Source organism: Suncus etruscus, chromosome 2, assembly GCF_024139225.1.
Source record: "Suncus etruscus isolate mSunEtr1 chromosome 2, mSunEtr1.pri.cur, whole genome shotgun sequence".
Taxonomy (NCBI): domain Eukaryota; kingdom Metazoa; phylum Chordata; class Mammalia; order Eulipotyphla; family Soricidae; genus Suncus; species Suncus etruscus.
In genome coordinates this window covers 14735548-14752622 of record NC_064849.1, presented here as the reverse complement: position 1 = coordinate 14752622, position 17075 = coordinate 14735548, and the positions used below count along the sequence as shown (strand labels likewise).

Here is a 17075-nt window from a genome sequence, read left to right as displayed (position 1 = left end):
GGGGGGAAAAACATTTTGTTCCAGAAATATTATTTTGTAATCATTTACATAATATATCAATCCCATATCAAAGCATAACATTATATACCTTAACTTTATGCAATGCTCTTAATGTTTTGCTCACAAAGATGAGCAGAAAATTAATACACCAGCCCCAGATTTTCATTTTCATTCATTGGAAATTGATTTAAATGCTAAAATTGAGTCTTTTGAAATAAGAGTCTAACTTCCTTCCGCTTGTTTGGTGGGGTAATTTATATGTAACTAGCTTCAGAGCTGGAGAGAAAGTATAATGAATGGGTCAGGAGCTTATCTGCCTTGCATACATCTGACCAGGGTTTAGTCCCTGACACACATATTGTCCCCAGAATCCCACCAGGAGTGAATTTCCAAGTACAGAGCCAGAAAGTATTATGGAATACCAGACAGGTATTCCTCCAAAACAAAGAAAAACTATGAGTCTCACTTGATTTTAGTGTTCTGATTCGGCACCCTATTGTTCTATGTAGAAACAGTTCACTCTATTGATGTACATTTTATTCTTAGGACTAGGAGAAAAAGCCAGTGAAAATTACAACTACAATATCTGATTTTTTTTTTAATGTTTATTTTATCGAAACCCATTGTGATTTACAAAGTTCTTTCATAGTTGTATTTTAGATATACAACAAATCAGGTCATTCCCTACCACAGTATCAACTTCCTCCACCACTGAACATAAAGTGCATCCTATACAACACCCTTCACTTCCTGGCCTGCCATTATAAAAGGCCCATCTTTAAGTTTAGATTGCTATAGTTTGGGTCTCTTGATTCTCATTGTTGTTGACTTTGGCTTGATATTTAGTTCTGTCCTTTTTTATCTTTTATGTACCTGAGACCCAACCACTTAGCCCCTGGACCCCTCCTTTTTTTCTCCCCCCCTCTTAATTTTAATAGAAAAATGCAGAAATAAGAGGTAAAAAAAAGTAATTTGTATCCTTAAGGTTCTATGAAAAAGGTGGGAGCCCCCCATCTCGAAAGATAAAAAGGGGTGACAGTTTCTATAGGTGCAGCAAAAGTTGGGGAAAATAGAAAGAAAAAAACTTTTGGCCTAAAAAACAGGGTGTCCCTAGACATGAAGCCATAACGCAAACGACAGGCTTCAGGTACACTAAATTGTCTAATCCCCAAAGTCTTCATGATCCAGGAAAAGTTCTTCTCAGTCATTGTTTGTCGCAGTCAGGCTTCCTGTAATTAGAGATCTTGGTTTTTGCAACAGATTCTATGTTGAACTCATGGTGTCATGGCAGCGTCTTCTGGTTTCATATCACCTGTTAGGTGGTGAGAGGCAGGGGAAACCCGGACGGAGAGCAAATTGTTGCTGTTTGTTTCCAACACTATTTAATTTTTAATATCTAAATTTATATAAAAGTTCTAAATTCAAGCCGGAGGTATATGTAGTTAAGCAGGAAATGGTCTGTTACCAAAGATAAAAAAGAAATACAGATTTAACTCTGAAACAAGGCTATGACATGTACGTGATTTCATTCCTGACATAGCCAACTCACAGAATTGGCTTTTTTTTCATGCTTATTTATTTTCAGAGTCAATAGGCTGTTGTCCTCTGAGCAGTTGTAATATGAGGGATTTTTCCATTTTTTATGCTGACAAATTATTATTGTCCAATGCCAAGATGAAGATACTTCCGTTGACATACAGATCATGATCTAGGATGTACTTATGGAGACGTTTCTCCTTTGTGTATGTCTGTGTTTGTATGTATGTATGTATGTATGTATGTATGTATGTATAGCTTTAAGAATCAATTTAATAAGAAAAATAAGATACATTACATTACATATGATTGCAGGTTCAGAAGAAGGCAGACATGGTGAATGAAGACTTGCTGAGTGATGGAACTAATGAAATGAGTCTGGATTTTGGGACTCTTTCAAATGGTAAACTGGCATCATTTTAAAAATTAAGACTTTTTTTTTGTTTTGTTTTGTTTTGTTTTTGGGCCAACCCGGCGTTGCTCAGGGGTTACTCCTGGCTGCCTGCTCAGAAATAGCTCCTGGCAGGCACGGGGGACCATATGGGACAACGGGATTCGAACCAACCACCTTTGGTCCTGGATCGGCTGCTTGCAGGGCAAACACTGCTGTGCTATCTCTCCGGGTCCCAAAAATTAATACTTTTAAGAGAAATTGAAAGATGTCAGTGGCATCTTTCCTCTATATAAATATAAACAATCCTGTCTTGGCCTTTTGGTTCTGCTTCATGCAGACATAATGGCACTTGAGTATTTTTCGTCATGACTTAACTCTTGGTTCCTCCTGGTCACTGTTAACTTCAGTTCCTTAGTTCTTAACCTATTACTGGTTTGGACCTACTCTTTGGATAGTTGCTTGATAGTTGCCCAATTGGTGGCCACGCAGCCTGTGTTGGTTCTGTTCCTAAAGCTTCTGGGTCCCTTCTGTCACCCCAGGGGATTCTTTCACTGACCTTGTTCCCCCTTTCCACGATGCAGAGGGAAGCTTTGTGCTTCCCTGTGTATCCTCTTGGGACTGCTAATCTTTTAATCTTTTAATTCTCTCCCTAAGGGCCGTATGTCCATCAGGGTGTTCAGGTTTTTTTTTTCTTTTTATTTCAGGAGTTTTTCAGGAGGACAGAAAAACTGAGGATGTTAAACAAGATAAAGATGACATAATTAATATCTTCTCTGTTGCATAGGTCATCTCTACGAAAGATTTCTTCGGTTAGTCCCATTGATATTTCAGCATAGATGAATGAATTTGTCACAGGGTGAAGAGAAAATTTGTAGGGATCCTGTTCATTTCACTTGAAATGCTCTGAGAATTGACTAAGTTATCATTAATAATTGTATTAGTTTTGATCTGGTCAGACTTAGGATATCAAACTACATTGGACATATTACTATACTATAAGTCTTTTACTATCTCTGCACTCACAAACGTTGGAGTTTGATTGCTCCTCAATTATTAAACAGTTAGGAGGCAGACAGGGGCCCTGTCCTCAAAAGATTCACCGGACTCTAGAGCCCAGAGGATCCTCGAGTCATCCCAGAGTGCCCGTTTCACAGGCAGGATAAGAGGAATGAGGTCACCTACTAGCAATGCTGTTGTCACCTGGGGTCAAGAGGTTTTGGGAACTTGTGCTCTGAGGATGAGCCCTCTGCTTCAGAAACAATTTGCTTATAGCCAGGACTCTCATTACTTTTAATTTTCCTGACAAATACAGATAATAATGGACAACATTTTTCTTACTTGTATTTTGTCTGCTGTATCCTAAAAAATAATACTATGATGCCAGATATCAGTGTCCAATAGAAATCTTTATAAAATTCCTTGACTTCATATTTGTTTGAATTGGTTATAGAAATGAAGTCAGGAATCTAGATGCTGTCCCCACTGGCCACCCCTTTGCCTCTGCCCTTTTGCCCTGACGAGACTTGCCTGGGTTACGTACAGCCACTGTGACTTTATAGGTTTTCTTTTTAGAGTGATTCAGTAATCATCTGAACCATAGTATATCATCAATGCATGAACCAGCTTGTTAAAAAGTAACATCATGAAAATATTTATATAAACTGTATACCAGTTTTTTAGGTGAGAAACACCTTTTCCCATCCCATAGAAGAAATCCATATACTTATCTGTTACTAGGGATCCTTTTTGCTTAATTCACTGCACCAGCAGTTAGCTGATGTCCCTGAAGAGGAGGTATTTAGGGCCACCTGTTGACTGTCGTAATTGGGATTTCAAAGCTCTCTGAGTGTCAATTTTTACTTGTTCTTTGTTTGCAGCATTATGATGCTCTCAGTGCTGAAGAATACCAAGGACTCCTGTGAAATTCTGGTTCTTGAAGAATTATTTGTCCCCCACTTTTCAAGGTTATGTCCCCCTTAGGGAAAAGGAAAATATTCTTGTTAAGAAAATATGTATATATTATATAATATAACTATATAAATACATATATAACTATATATAAAACAATATAATGAATTTTTCTCCTTTCTATTTGGATACCTCAACGCAAATAGCACATATCATCGTTAGTTATTCTTTTATATTGGTCTGTTTGGGGGAATAGTTGGAAAACTTATGCAAGTTTATGACATGTGATGAAGCTTGGATGACCATAGCCAGGAGAGTCCTGTATCTTAGGTGCATAGTTTTGATGGAGTGACATTCCTACTTTTCTAGAATGTACTCTGCTCTAGATTAACTTAATGCTCCTGCTGGTTTCCAGGGAGAGAAATCTATACCTGATCAGGTATAGATTCATCTCTTCTAAATACTTGGGAAGTTTTCTTTGCTTATCAGTTGAGACTTCTTTATTTTATTTTTTTATTTTTTTGGTTTTTGGGTCACACCCAGTAACGCTCAGGGGTTACTCCTGGCTATGTGCTCAAAAGTTGCTCCTGGCTTGGGGGACCATATGGGACACTGGGGGATCGAACCGCAGTCCGTCCAAGGCTAGCGCAGGCAAGGCAGGCACCTTACCTTTAGTGCCACCGCCCAGCCCCCAGTTGAGACTTCTTATCTGAATGGGAGGATTTTCATTCTCTGTCCTTCTGTAGAATTTCCTCAGTAGACTCCTAGATAAGTAATTCACTTTTGGTTTTCTGAAGTTTTAACTTGTAGTTAAAATTGGAAAGATTTAAGGGTAGTACATTTGTTCAAAGTATTTGGGTTTTCTTTGTTATTCATGGGCTAGAACTAGCTTAACATCGATTTCAAGAAATGTTAATTCAATTTAGACCTAATTCATTTTCCTTAAATGCGTGCACGCACTGAATAGTTGTCCAGAGGCCTATGGAATGCTTTCTTTACAAAGTATAAATAGAGCTTTTTTATGACTCACTGGCCCCTTATTTGAGGAGTCTCTGTTTACCGCCCCTCAGACAAATATATTAACTTGAAAAGATCTCTACACACCTATATTGTTTGCCATGCTCAGTCTAGTAGCCATGATCTGGAACCAAAGTAAGCCCAGCAGCAGAAAAGTAGAATAAGAAATTGTGCATATGGGATATTGCACAGTTATAAGAAATGTACACTCTTGTGGTTTATTGCAATGTAGATGGATCTAGATAACAGCATGTTAACTGAAATAAGTCAGTGAAAGAAAGACAGAGGCTGGATAATATCACTCATAGATTTATAAAACTGAAATTACTAATTAGTGGAGAGTGGATGAGGTTTTAGAAAAGAGGAAAAGTAAGAGGATAGAAGTGAAAAAGTGATATAAGGATAATGGTAGAAGGTCTAGAGCAGGGGTCTCAAACTCAATATACCTGGGGGCCGCAGGAGGCAAAGTCGGGGTGATCCTTGAGTGCAAAGTCAGTAGTAAGCCTTGAACATTGGGAGTTGTGACCCAAAAACTAAAAACAAAACAAAAAAAAATTCCTCTAGGGCAGGGCCACAAAATGTTGTACAGAGAGCCGCAAACGGCCCACGGGCTGCAAGTTTGAGACCCCTGGTCTAGAGGATTTAGAAATGAAGGTGCAGTAACTTTGTACATCAGAGCCATAATAGTTTTTTTTTTTTTTTGGGTTTTTGGGCCACACCCATTTGACGCACAGGGGTTACTCCTGGTTATGAGCTCAGAAATCGCCCCTGGCTTGGGGGAACCATATGGGACAACCAGGGGATCGAACCACGGTCCATCCTACGCTAGCGCTTGCAAGGCAGACACCTTACCTCTAGCGCCACCTTCTTGGCCCCGAGAGCCATAATAGTTAACACTGCTGTAGCCCCCCCCCCAATAGTTAACACTGCTGAATGACCCCCCCAGTCAAAACTCAGATGATTTTTATAGCTCTATATCATTGTAAAATTTAATGCAGATTTTAGCTTAAGTTCCTTAATACTAAGCAATATGTGGGGAGACAGGAAGACAAAACTGTTATATTGTTGACCTGATTCAAAAAATGTTGCATATAGGGCCCGGAGAGATAGCACAGCAGTGTTTGCCTTGCAAGCAACCGATCCAGGACCAAAGGTGGTTGGTTCGAATCCCGGTGTTCCATATGGTCCCCCGTGCCTGCCAGGAGCTATTTCTGAGCAGACAGCCAGGAGTAACCCCTGAGCACCACCGGGTGTGGCCCAAAAACCAAAAAAAAGTGTTGCATATAACGGGCAAGTTTTCTGTCATTTTATGATAAAGAATCACAGGGATTTGTAGTTCAAAGTAAGGGCCAAATTCTTGATTATATATTATGCTATTATGGTAAATATGTTAAGCTTATACTGTGATCCTGGTGTTTAACTTACATTTAGGTAACTGGCTTTCTGAACTGAAATTATTGCTTATTGTTCCCTGTGTTAAAAAAGGAGTTTATCCCTTATATGGCAAAGGAATACAATTTCCAGTACGAGCTTGTTCAGTACAAATGGCCTCGCTGGCTCCATCAGCAGACGGAGAAGCAGCGCATCATCTGGGGCTACAAGATCCTCTTCCTGGACGTGCTCTTCCCACTCGTTGTGGACAAGTTCCTGTTTGTGGATGCGGATCAGGTAAGTGCTTAAGGACACATATTGTGGTTTTTGTTTTTGTTTTGTTTTGTTTTGGGGCCACACCCGGCGGTGCTTAGGGGTTACCCCTGACTCTTCGCTCAGAAGTTACTCCTGATCAACTTGGGGGACCATATGGGATGCCGGGGATCAAACGCAGGTTCGTCCCCGGTCAGCTGCGTGCAAGGCGAACGCCTTACCACTCTGCTCTCACTCTGGCTCCTAAAAACCACATGTTCAAGGCACCACACTCCTTTTCCTCAAATGATTTTCTTTCTTTAGTTACGGAAAAAGTACACAATTAGCTAACATGTTTTTAGAACACACAGAAAGTTATTGCCTTAGATGTGATTATTTTAAAAGTTTTTATTTAATGTACTACCTGTTTGTTTTATCCTGTACTGCCTTATTACACTTACTGACCAGACTTTGCATTTTTATTTAGTCAGGTTTAGTTTTAGTTTACTTACAACAAAGACTAAAAAACTTAAAAGCTGGGGTTTGGTGGTACTTTTCATCAGCTCTTGCTGCTTACCCCAGAGGGGAGAGGATATGACATAGGTACAGAGGAAGCTCAAGAAGGTGCCCTGGCTCACTCATTTATGTCCGTGCGACAAGCTCAATCTGAAGTAATCCTTTCTTGATTTGATATAGACACATACCCCTCGATAGGCATCATTCTTCACAATTTGATTCATCATCTTAATAGCCATTCTCTATTCTTTTTGAATACTTAGAAAATTGTGTGCCAAACACTAGATTAAGTCTCTTATTTCCTCTGCAGGACAGGCAACTGGTCAGTAGAGATATTCAGTATCAAATCGGGGTTTGCTGAGGGCCTGGGGAAAAAGTGCCCACTAACCACTGGTGCTTCCAGGGAGATGTTCATTCAGGAAAGTGCTGTGTGTATTTGTTTAAGAACAGAATCTTCTTTCTGCAGATTGTACGAAGCAGACCTGAAAGAGCTCAGAGATTTCAATCTGGATGGTGGCCCCTTATGGCTATACTCCTTTCTGTGATAGCCGGAAAGAAATGGATGGCTACAGGTTCTGGAAGTCAGGGTACTGGGCCAGTCATTTAGCTGGACGAAAGTATCACATCAGGTATTGAAAAGGATTACCACCAATGGAGTTGTTAATTTTTCTTTTAAAGTTTTGCCTATAGAAAATTGTGCTAAGTAGTACATTAATATGGCTCAACAATTAAAGTGATAAAATATACAACTGAAATGCAGCTCTTTCCAGTTCTGTGCCTGTTTTTATAACTTCTATAAGCTTGCAGAGTTTTAAAATTCTTTTTTTTTTTTTTTTTTTTTTTTTTTGGTTTTTGGGTCACACCCGACAGTCCTCTATGCTCAGAAATCGCCCCTGGCAGGCTCTGGGGACCATATGGGATGCTGGGATTCAAACCACCATCCTTCAGCATGCAAGGCAAATTCCCTACTGCTATGCTATCTCTCCAGCCCTGAGTTTTAAAATTCTTACACAAATCATTTGGACTCTCATTTTACATAAACTCAAAAAGTCACTCCTTGCAGGCTCAGGGGACCATATTGGAATGCTGGGATTTGAACCACCATCAGTCCCTCTGTTGGCCACATGGAAGGCAAACAACCTTACCACTGTGCTATCCTACTCCAACAACCATTTAACATAAATTATTAATTTAAAAAGTACTTCAATGTACTTCTACTTATTTGCAAAAGACATGTTTTCCTTAATATTGTGCTCATTTTGATGGAGGTGACAATTCTTGTGCATTATATATGCAAAGCTTGCATTCTGCTACTGTGCTCTGGGGTCCCCCCCACAAATGCTAGCTTCCCTGACCTCTGGTTGCCAGCCTCCAGGGTAGCCACACCTTGGTCATGAGCTTTGGTTTTGGTTGTGTTGTGCCTGGGGTCCCACAACTGTTACTTGTAGGGCAGGCCTTCTCAGTGGCAAGTTGCCCCTGGCCCTCACCTCCAACATGTGGGTGGTGCTAGGGATGCCTCCTGCCACCTCCCCCAAGTGATCCTGGTTACAGTTCTGTCCTTGCTTGATTATCCTTAACCTTTCTTTTTTTTGTTGTTTTTTGTTTTTGGGCCACACCTGGCGGTGCTCAGGGGGTTACTCCTGGCTGTCTGCTCAGAAATAGCTCCTGGCAGGCACGGGGGACCATTTATGGGACCAACGGATTCGAACCCACCACCTTTGGTCCTGGATCGGCTGCTTGCAAGGCAAACGCCGCTGTGCTATCTCTCCGGGCCCATCCTTAACCTTTCTACTAGACTTTATGGCAGTCTATAGAGAAAAACTTTTATCAGCAGTTGTTTCCTTTGACAAGAAATCTAAGGAAGGTAACAAAGTAGTGGAGGAATATAGGTGTTTGTTGCATTTCTTTTTTTCTCTTTTGTTTTGTTTTTGTTTTTCATTTTTGGACCACACCTGTCAATGCTTGGAAGGTACTGAGTGCTTGGGGACCACATGGTGGAAATTGAAGCAGATTGGCTATATGCAAAGCAATACCATACCTGCTCAGGCCCCCTTGCTTCATTTGTTTAGTTACTTCCAAGTCTTTTTTTTCTTTTTCTTTTTTCCTCTTTTTCTCCTTTTTTCTTTTCTTTTTTTCTTCTCTTTTCTTTTCTTTTTTCTCCTTTTTCTCTTTTTCCTTTTTTCTTTTTCTTTTCTTTTCTTTTCTTCTTTTTTTTTTTTTTTCCAATTCTTGCTTTGAACTGCAACATGGGACCCTTTCTACTGAGAGAAGCGAATCCTTGCCTACTGGCTAATTCTTCTTTTCAGTGGAATCACATTTCTTTTTTTTTTGTTTGTTTTTGTTTTTGTCTTTCGGGCCACACCTAGGTGATGCTTCAGGGGTTACTCCCTGGCTCATGCGCTTAGAAGTTGCTCCTTGGCTTGGGGGACCATATGGGATGCCGAGGGAATCGAACCGCAGTCCGTACCTAGGCTAGTGCTGGCAAGGCAGACAGACACCCTTACCCTCTAGCGCCACTGCACCGGCCCTGGAATCAAATTTATACACATGGTATGAATGGTATGTAATAGATGGATCTTCTCTCTCCAGTGCTCTCTTTGTGGTGGACCCTGAGAAGTTTAGGAAAATAGCTGCTGGTGATAGACTCAGGGGACAATACAAGGTCCTGAGCCAAGACCCTAACAGCCTTTCAATCTTGATCAGGTAAGTGGGTATGATTATTTTGGGGCTTAATGCTTTCAGTGATAGGTACATAGGGTTATGTAAGAAAACAAAAGTATGAGAGAATGGGGATAAAGGTTGAATTGGGACTGGAGAGATAGTACCAGTGTTAAATGTTTACCTTGCACATGTCCAAGCACCAACTTTATCTCTTGCACCATAGGGGCCCTTGAGTATAGGAGTAGCCCCATTGGGAACCACTGGGTGTGGGTCCCCAAACAAAACAAAGCAAAAATATAAAGCCAAGGAAGGGGCTGAAGCTGTAGTACAGTGGTAGGACACTTACTTTGCATGTTTCTAACCTTGAGTTCAATTCCTGGTACCTCACATGGTTCCCCAAACCCTGCCAAGAGTGATTTCTGAGCACAGATCCAGGAGTAAGCCCTGTGCACTACCAGGAATGGTTCAAAACTACACCCCACACCCCCTCCCCCCCCCCAAAAAAAAAGTAAAGCGAAAGAAAAGAAATGGTGATGTGAAAGATGGTGTTAGCCCTGATGTATGTTGGAAAAGAGAAAGAAGAAGCTGCCTCTCCAATCCATTAGGGAAATGTTTTCCTTTATCTGTTGGGCTCCATTTATATATCGTAGAAACAAATTAGCCCAGGATACATATTCTAGGATATAGTATCACAGATTATATGTCATATTTTGGGGGAAATTTTCCCTTTTGGTGGGAGGGTGTTGAAGGTGGAACATTTCAAATAATAGCGAAATAATTCTGGAGTCAGATATTCTTTCCTCCACCCCAAAGTTAATTGTTACCACTTCTTGTACTAATTGTGTATTTTGTAACTTCTAAGTTAATTTTGTAAGCCCTTATTTTTGCTTGTACCGCTAACTTAGCAGTTAGCATGTAATTGGACAGATTTCCTTAAGCTCTCAATGTGTGTTTGTGGAGACTGGCTGCTACATCTGCGTTCATTCTGCTTTGTGATGGTTTTCTTGTATCTTACTACTCAATTTTTTCACATGACTGTGACACTTTTACATCTATATGCTCAGGAATTTTATATATATTGGTTTTTGAGTCACACCGGCGGTGCTCAGGTTACTCCTGGCTCTGCGCTCAGAAAATTGTCCTGGCAGGCATGGGGGACCATATGGGATGCTGGGACTGTCTCTCTGGGCCCCAACTCCAGTTATTTCTAAATGCCATTTCTCAGCTTTCCTTTTAAGAATTTATCAGTCCTTCATTTCTCCCTTTTCCTTTTTGGTGGTGCAGGGTGGTAGGAATTGAACCGTTGAACCCTAGCCCTCACACATGAGCGCAAGTGCTGTATTGCTGAGCCAAAACCGACACTTCATCTATTCTTTTGTTCCCAGTCAGCATCATCAGGAAGCATTTGATGTGAGAGAAACTTTTATCATGGGAAAGTTCAAGTTGAGAAGTGAATAAAGACAGGCCATTACAATGCAGTCTTCTAGGGGATCATTCTCAGGTCAGATTCTGGCTCTGCTTTGGGAATGAATAGCTGCTGAAAGGTCTCCAGCTCTGCTTCCTGATGCGTAGGAAGGCAGACTGACAGGAGCTGGAAAATGAGAATAGGGTAGATTCAAATTACACAAAAATGTCTGTTCGTACAGGCATTAAAGCATGCTACTTTCACTATTCCTCAGTTGCTGCAAGATTTTAAGACCTAAAAGTAGCTTTATATTACGTTTAGTATTTTATGTTATGAAATTATGCATAATGTAAAATTAGCCATTTGAACCTTTTTTGTTTGTTTTGGGGCCACACCTAGATAACTCCTGGTGGGTCTTGGGGGGAGATATCTCAGATCAAACCCAGGTCAACCACATGCCAGGCAAGTACTCTACCAAGTACTATGTCTCCAGCCTTCCATTTGTATCTCCTTTTAAGTGTGTCATTCAGTGGCACTGAATACATTCACAGAGTTATGTGATTGTGTTCAATATGACATTGTCATATTCCAAACAGAAACTTGGTTCCCATCAAGCTTTAATTTCCCCATTTCTCTTTCCTCTCACCCCAGGAAATTCTTTTTTACTTCTTTATAGAACTTATTCTGGATACTTTAGAAACACTGTAATACTTTTCCTTTTTGTTCCTAGAATATTTCATTTAGCATAATCTTTTTTATGATTTATTCATATTTTCATTCTGTCATGTGTGAACATTTCTTTCCTATTAAATTCACCCGTTTGACGCTCAGGGGTTACTCCTGGCTATGCGCTCAGAAATCGCCCCCCCTGGCTTGGGGGGGACCATATGGGACGACTGGGGGATCGAACCGCTGTCCGTCCTACGCTAGCGCTTGCCAAGGCAGAACACCTTACCTCTAGCGCCACCTTCCCGGCCCCTACTTTCAATTCTTTGCAGATGTATCCAGGAATAGATTTTCGTGATGATTTGGGTGTTATTTTGTTGTACTATACTCATTAGATTTGGGGGTACCGGGTAAGGGGCACGATATGTAGATGAGGGTATAGTAAGAGTTTTCTCTTGTATAAGAAACATACTTTTTTTCTTCAGAGCAAATAGCACAGCAGTAGGGTATTTGCCTTGCATGTGGCTGACCTAGGACAGACCCTGGGTTCGATTCTCGGCATTCCCATATGGTCCCCCTACCTTGCCAGGAGCAATTTTCTGAGTGCAGAGCCAGGAGTAACCGATGAGTGCTGCAGGTGTTCGTCCCCCCTCAAAATATACTTTTTTCATTAGTATTCAAAAGTCTATTTTTAATTAGAATTGCCCTCCTGTAGGAAATTCTAGGTATAGGTTAGTTTTAAGCTGAAGCTCTAGATGTCTATTACAGGTGTACTGTTATTATTATTATTAATATTATGGATTTCTTGTTACTTACTGAATTGTTTTAAGTTTTTGCTACTGAACAATACCATAATTTTTTTTTATCGTTTGTATGCTTGGTAAGTTCACTTCTGAAACATGGGTGATATTAGCAAGTGAAGTGGTAGTAGCAGTTAAGCAGTTTGCCTCACTAATCTACTGTGAATTTACTTAAATTGCCACCAGAGCCTATATTGTTGGTCTTTTTTCCCCCCCCAAACAGGATTTGCCCAATAATATGATCCATCAGGTGCCGATTAAATCTCTCCCTCAGAAATGGCTTTGGTGCGAAACATGGTGTGACGATGCCTCTAAGAAAAGTGCAAAAACCATCGACTTGGTAAGCTGAGTGTGGACTAGATCCACTTGTATCTTCTGAGGCTCTTCTCACTGCTTAAAACCAGCCAAATTCCTGCTTTTGCTAGTTTGTCTCAGCATCTTTTTTTTTTGGTTTTTGGGCCACATCCGGCGGAGCTCAGGGGTTATTCCTGGCTGTCTGCTCAGAAACAGCTCCTGGCAGGCACGGGGGGACCATATGGGACACCGGGATTCGAACCAACCACCTTTGGTCCTGGATCGGCTGCTTGCAAGGCAAACGCCGCTGTGCTATCTCTCCGGGCCCTTGTCTCAGCATCTTAATTCTTTTCCCATATGAACTTTTTTCTTTATGTCTTCCTCTAGCTTCTTCCCACAAATTCTTTTCAAAAGTCATAGACAAGTACTACATCTTGCTCCTGTTAATGTATTGTTTGGTTCCTACAGTAATGTTCCTCTGTCCTCTTAAGTCTTATAGACAAAAAACAGAAACGTCTTTGAATTTTGTGTAATATACCCTTTCTTCAATGTATGTTATTTTGTTTTTTGCAGTGTAATAATCCAATGACCAAAGAGCCCAAACTGGAAGCAGCTGTCGAATTGTACCAGAATGGCAGGACTATGATCAAGAGATCAAACAGCTACAGATCCGATTTCAGACAGAAAAAGAAAGGGTAGAATCTGTATATAGAAGAGCAGAAGAGCCACGCTACGAAGGTAAGCTGCAAACCTTTGGCTTTTGTCATTCCAGACCTTTTCACATGTCTGATTTGTTTCTTGTGTAAAAGACAAAATAATGAGACTTGCTCCATTAATTCATTTTTCCAGTTGATGTTAATTTTTTACCTTGATGGTTATCAGGGTTATTCCTGGCTCTGTGCTCAGGGATCACTCCTGGCAGTGCTCATACGCAGTACTAAGAATTCAAACCGGGGTTGGCTGCATGCAAGGCAAACACTTTTCTCCTGGCCTGACCTTAATGCAATTACTATTAACGCAATTACTTGTGTTTATTCTTTTCTTTTTTGGAGGAGTAGGGGAGCTTAAGCTGGGAGAAAGGGGATTGGCATACTGATTATTGTTTAGATTAATGAATTTTATGGCGCATAAGCCAAGTCTGATTAGAATTTTAGGAATCTGGAGATTCCTATGAGTTTTTCATTAAACCTGTCTAGTTAATGTATCTATATATGTTCATACTGATTTGAAATTAAGTACTCTTTGAAACAGGGTTACTGGGGCGGAAGTAAAAATGTGGTAAAAATAGAAAGAAATCTTCATATTGTCAGTAACCAGTGTGTGTGTGAGCAGGAATAATTAGATTAAGAAAGTGACATTTTCTGTTTTGAGGTCATACCCAGAAGTGCCCAGGGGCTGCCACTTGAGGCTTTATGCCTGGGCAGTGGTTCTTAGAAGACTGTATTGTGCCAGGATTTGAACCTATGCAAACTGCGTGGAAATCATGTGCACTAGCCCTTTGTACTAGAGTCTTAGTCCCCAAAGGGACCATTTGTAAACTATTAAAAAACTGGATTCTAGATTTAACATATATTCAACTCGAAACTAATTCTGTTTTTTTGTTTTGTTTTGTTTTGTTTCGTTTTTTTTGGCCACACCGGCGATATTCAGGGCTTACTCCTGGCTCTGTGCTCAGGAATTACTCCTGGCGGGCTCGGGGAATCATATGGGGGTGCCGGGGATCGAACCCGGGTCGGCCGCATGCAAGGCAAGTGCCTTACCCCCATACTCTCTCTGCAGCCCATCAAAACTAATTCTACAGAGCATGTACAATTAAATGCTCTGTACAATTACATGTAATTGCATGACAATTACAGAACATGGATCTCGAGTGATTTGCCTAAGCCTCCGGAAATCTATATGTTGCTGTTAATATCATGACTAAAATGGTTGGCTCTTCACCATAAAAAAATAATTAAGTTAGGGACAGATAGGATGAGTGCTTAAGGACAAACATGCTTGATCTGCATGTGGGAGCCCTGGGTTCAATCCCCAGCATGGTTCCTTAGTACTCCTGTGTAATCCAAAGTATTTTTTGGTATTAATAATATAATTAAAGCATATTACTCAAACTTCAAGGACTTCTCTGAGTAAATGGGCAAAAGAAGTAGATATAGTGTTGAAATAAGGTGCAAACATAAATAAGTTAATTTGCAGGGTTGATGGAGAGTTCAGCAGTTAGGATGTATGTGTTCTACCCCCTGGCCCCATATGACCTCTCTGGGATTTAACAGATGTGGCCCTAGTGGCCTCCAAGAACCGTTGACTCTGGTAGTCCCCAGCACTGCAAGGTCTGAGCACCATCATATCTTTGGGTTGAGCACTGAGTCACTGTCTCAGTAGGACAAGTCACATGAGTGATTTGCCTTCCCCACTTCCCAGGCCTCTTAAGTACTGTTGGGAGGTCAGAAAAAAATGTATTTGAGAAAAGAAATTTGTTAAACTGATTGACGATCATTAATATATATTAACATGGGGGAAGTTTGCCCTTATTCAGTGCCATTGTTAGGCTGGCCTGGCTGAAACTGTAATTATGAGAACAATTCTTGGTTAAAGACAGTTATCAGGAGCCATGAATGGTTTTTAAACTCAATGATTCCACTCTTGAGAATGTATTGTTAAAGAAGTAACTAGCCCATGCAAAAAAGGTCTTACACAGGAATGTACTTTAAAGTTTTTATAAATCAGAGGTAATCATTTGAGATAGCTACAAATGCAGAATATTAAATAAGCTATACTGCTACATAGGGAAATGTTATGTTATTAAATGAATAAAGGGTTATTCTCATTAAAATGCATGTTTTTACTGGAAGTAAATGCTTGTGAAAACTGTGGAAGTGATATGTTGTGGGGTTTTTTTTGTTGTTGTTGTTGTTGTGGGGTTTTTCCTGTGTTTAGGCTACACTCAGGGATACTCAGGGTTTACTCATGATTCTGTACCTAGTGATCACCCCAGCTGCTTTGATGAACCATATGGGATACCAGGGGTTGAACTCAGGTTAGCCAGGTGCAAGGCAAACACTCTATTCCCAGTATATACTATCACTCTGGCCTTTTTCTTTTTGGTGTTTTTTACAAATAAATATGGTATTGAATAGAGGACAGGACACTTGCCTTGCACTTGGCTGTGCAAATCCCAGCTCTATATGTGGTTCCTTGAGTCCCTGTGAGTGATTCAAAAAAGATAATAAAATAAATAAAGATGACTTATTTTGTTGTTGTATTGTAAGACATACAAATCAAACCAAAGATCCTGTATTTTTTAAGAGATAAAATGGAGGAAGCATTACATTGCTAAAACATGCTTGGTTAGTATTTTTATCATTTGAAGATGACCCACTCTATTTTCAACTGTTGTTCTTTTCCATAGGACCGCAGAAACGAGAAGAATTATGATCTCCGGAGGAGGCTAGGAATTTGCACCATTTGAAAAAACAGTTTTATATTAAATGTTAGGTCCCGTCGTCCCCCCCCCGATCAGTCTATAAAACTGCTGAGAAACTGGCTGGGCAGGTGCACCATGCCTTTGATCCTGAACTTTCGGTTCTGACATCTGCGCACCAGTGGACTCTGGACTTTTAACGTTGGGGCTTTGTTGAATTTGTACCTCAGAGAAGACAAAGTGGCTGACCTTTGGGACTCTGTGAAGTTCAGTCTCTTTTAAGGATTAGTCCTCTCACCAGAGGAGATAAGGACCAACACAACCAGGAGAATATGAGTCCCATGGTGCCCACCCTTGCGGGCATGAGCACACACACACACAAGCTATTACAGAGCATTGGGGCAGGCCACCTGCTGGAGCTGCCCTGTTCTTCCTTACCTCAGTGAACTGGCAGCAGAACTCGACCTGTCGCCTGTGCTGTGGTAGGGCCGCCACCCTCCATCAGGCCTGCAGATACTCTGCTTTGTCCCAGGTTATCTTGGACAGGCCTTGAAGTTTCTGCCAGTGCTCCTTCTTCACTTTTTCTGTATTCTCTTCCCAAGCATTTTGTTTTATTGTCGAATTGAAGTCCAAACAACAATCATGTCTTCAGGGTTAACTCGGGACAAATGAATTAATTATGTGACAGAATGGATGTGATTTGGGCTGAGGGGAGGGGATATATGAGGAGTCAGAGGGTTTTGGGGCACTGGGTGGGGGGGCAGGAGGGAGATGAGAAGGACCAGAGTTGGCTCTTCAGTTTTAGAACTCATCAGTACTATGCTGATGAATTAA

The 17075-nt window shown here is 40.8% G+C and overlaps 1 protein-coding gene across 1 annotated transcript in view; it reads left to right on the top strand.

Annotated features, from left to right (window-relative positions):
* The window catches only part of UGGT1 (UDP-glucose glycoprotein glucosyltransferase 1), a 110408-nt gene extending 94136 nt beyond the window's left edge, over positions 1-16272 (top strand). Inside the window, 16 exon segments of the mRNA XM_049768899.1 lie at positions 1852-1903; positions 1906-1939; positions 2635-2653; positions 2655-2709; positions 2712-2739; positions 3808-3841; positions 3843-3899; positions 6341-6527; positions 7472-7509; positions 7511-7623; positions 9584-9701; positions 12750-12866; positions 13394-13433; positions 13436-13558; positions 14471-14567; positions 16230-16272. Coding sequence (XP_049624856.1) covers positions 1852-1903; positions 1906-1939; positions 2635-2653; positions 2655-2709; positions 2712-2739; positions 3808-3841; positions 3843-3899; positions 6341-6527; positions 7472-7509; positions 7511-7623; positions 9584-9701; positions 12750-12866; positions 13394-13433; positions 13436-13558; positions 14471-14567; positions 16230-16272 — 1155 coding nt within the window.
* The last annotated feature ends 803 nt before the right edge of the window (positions 16273-17075 follow it).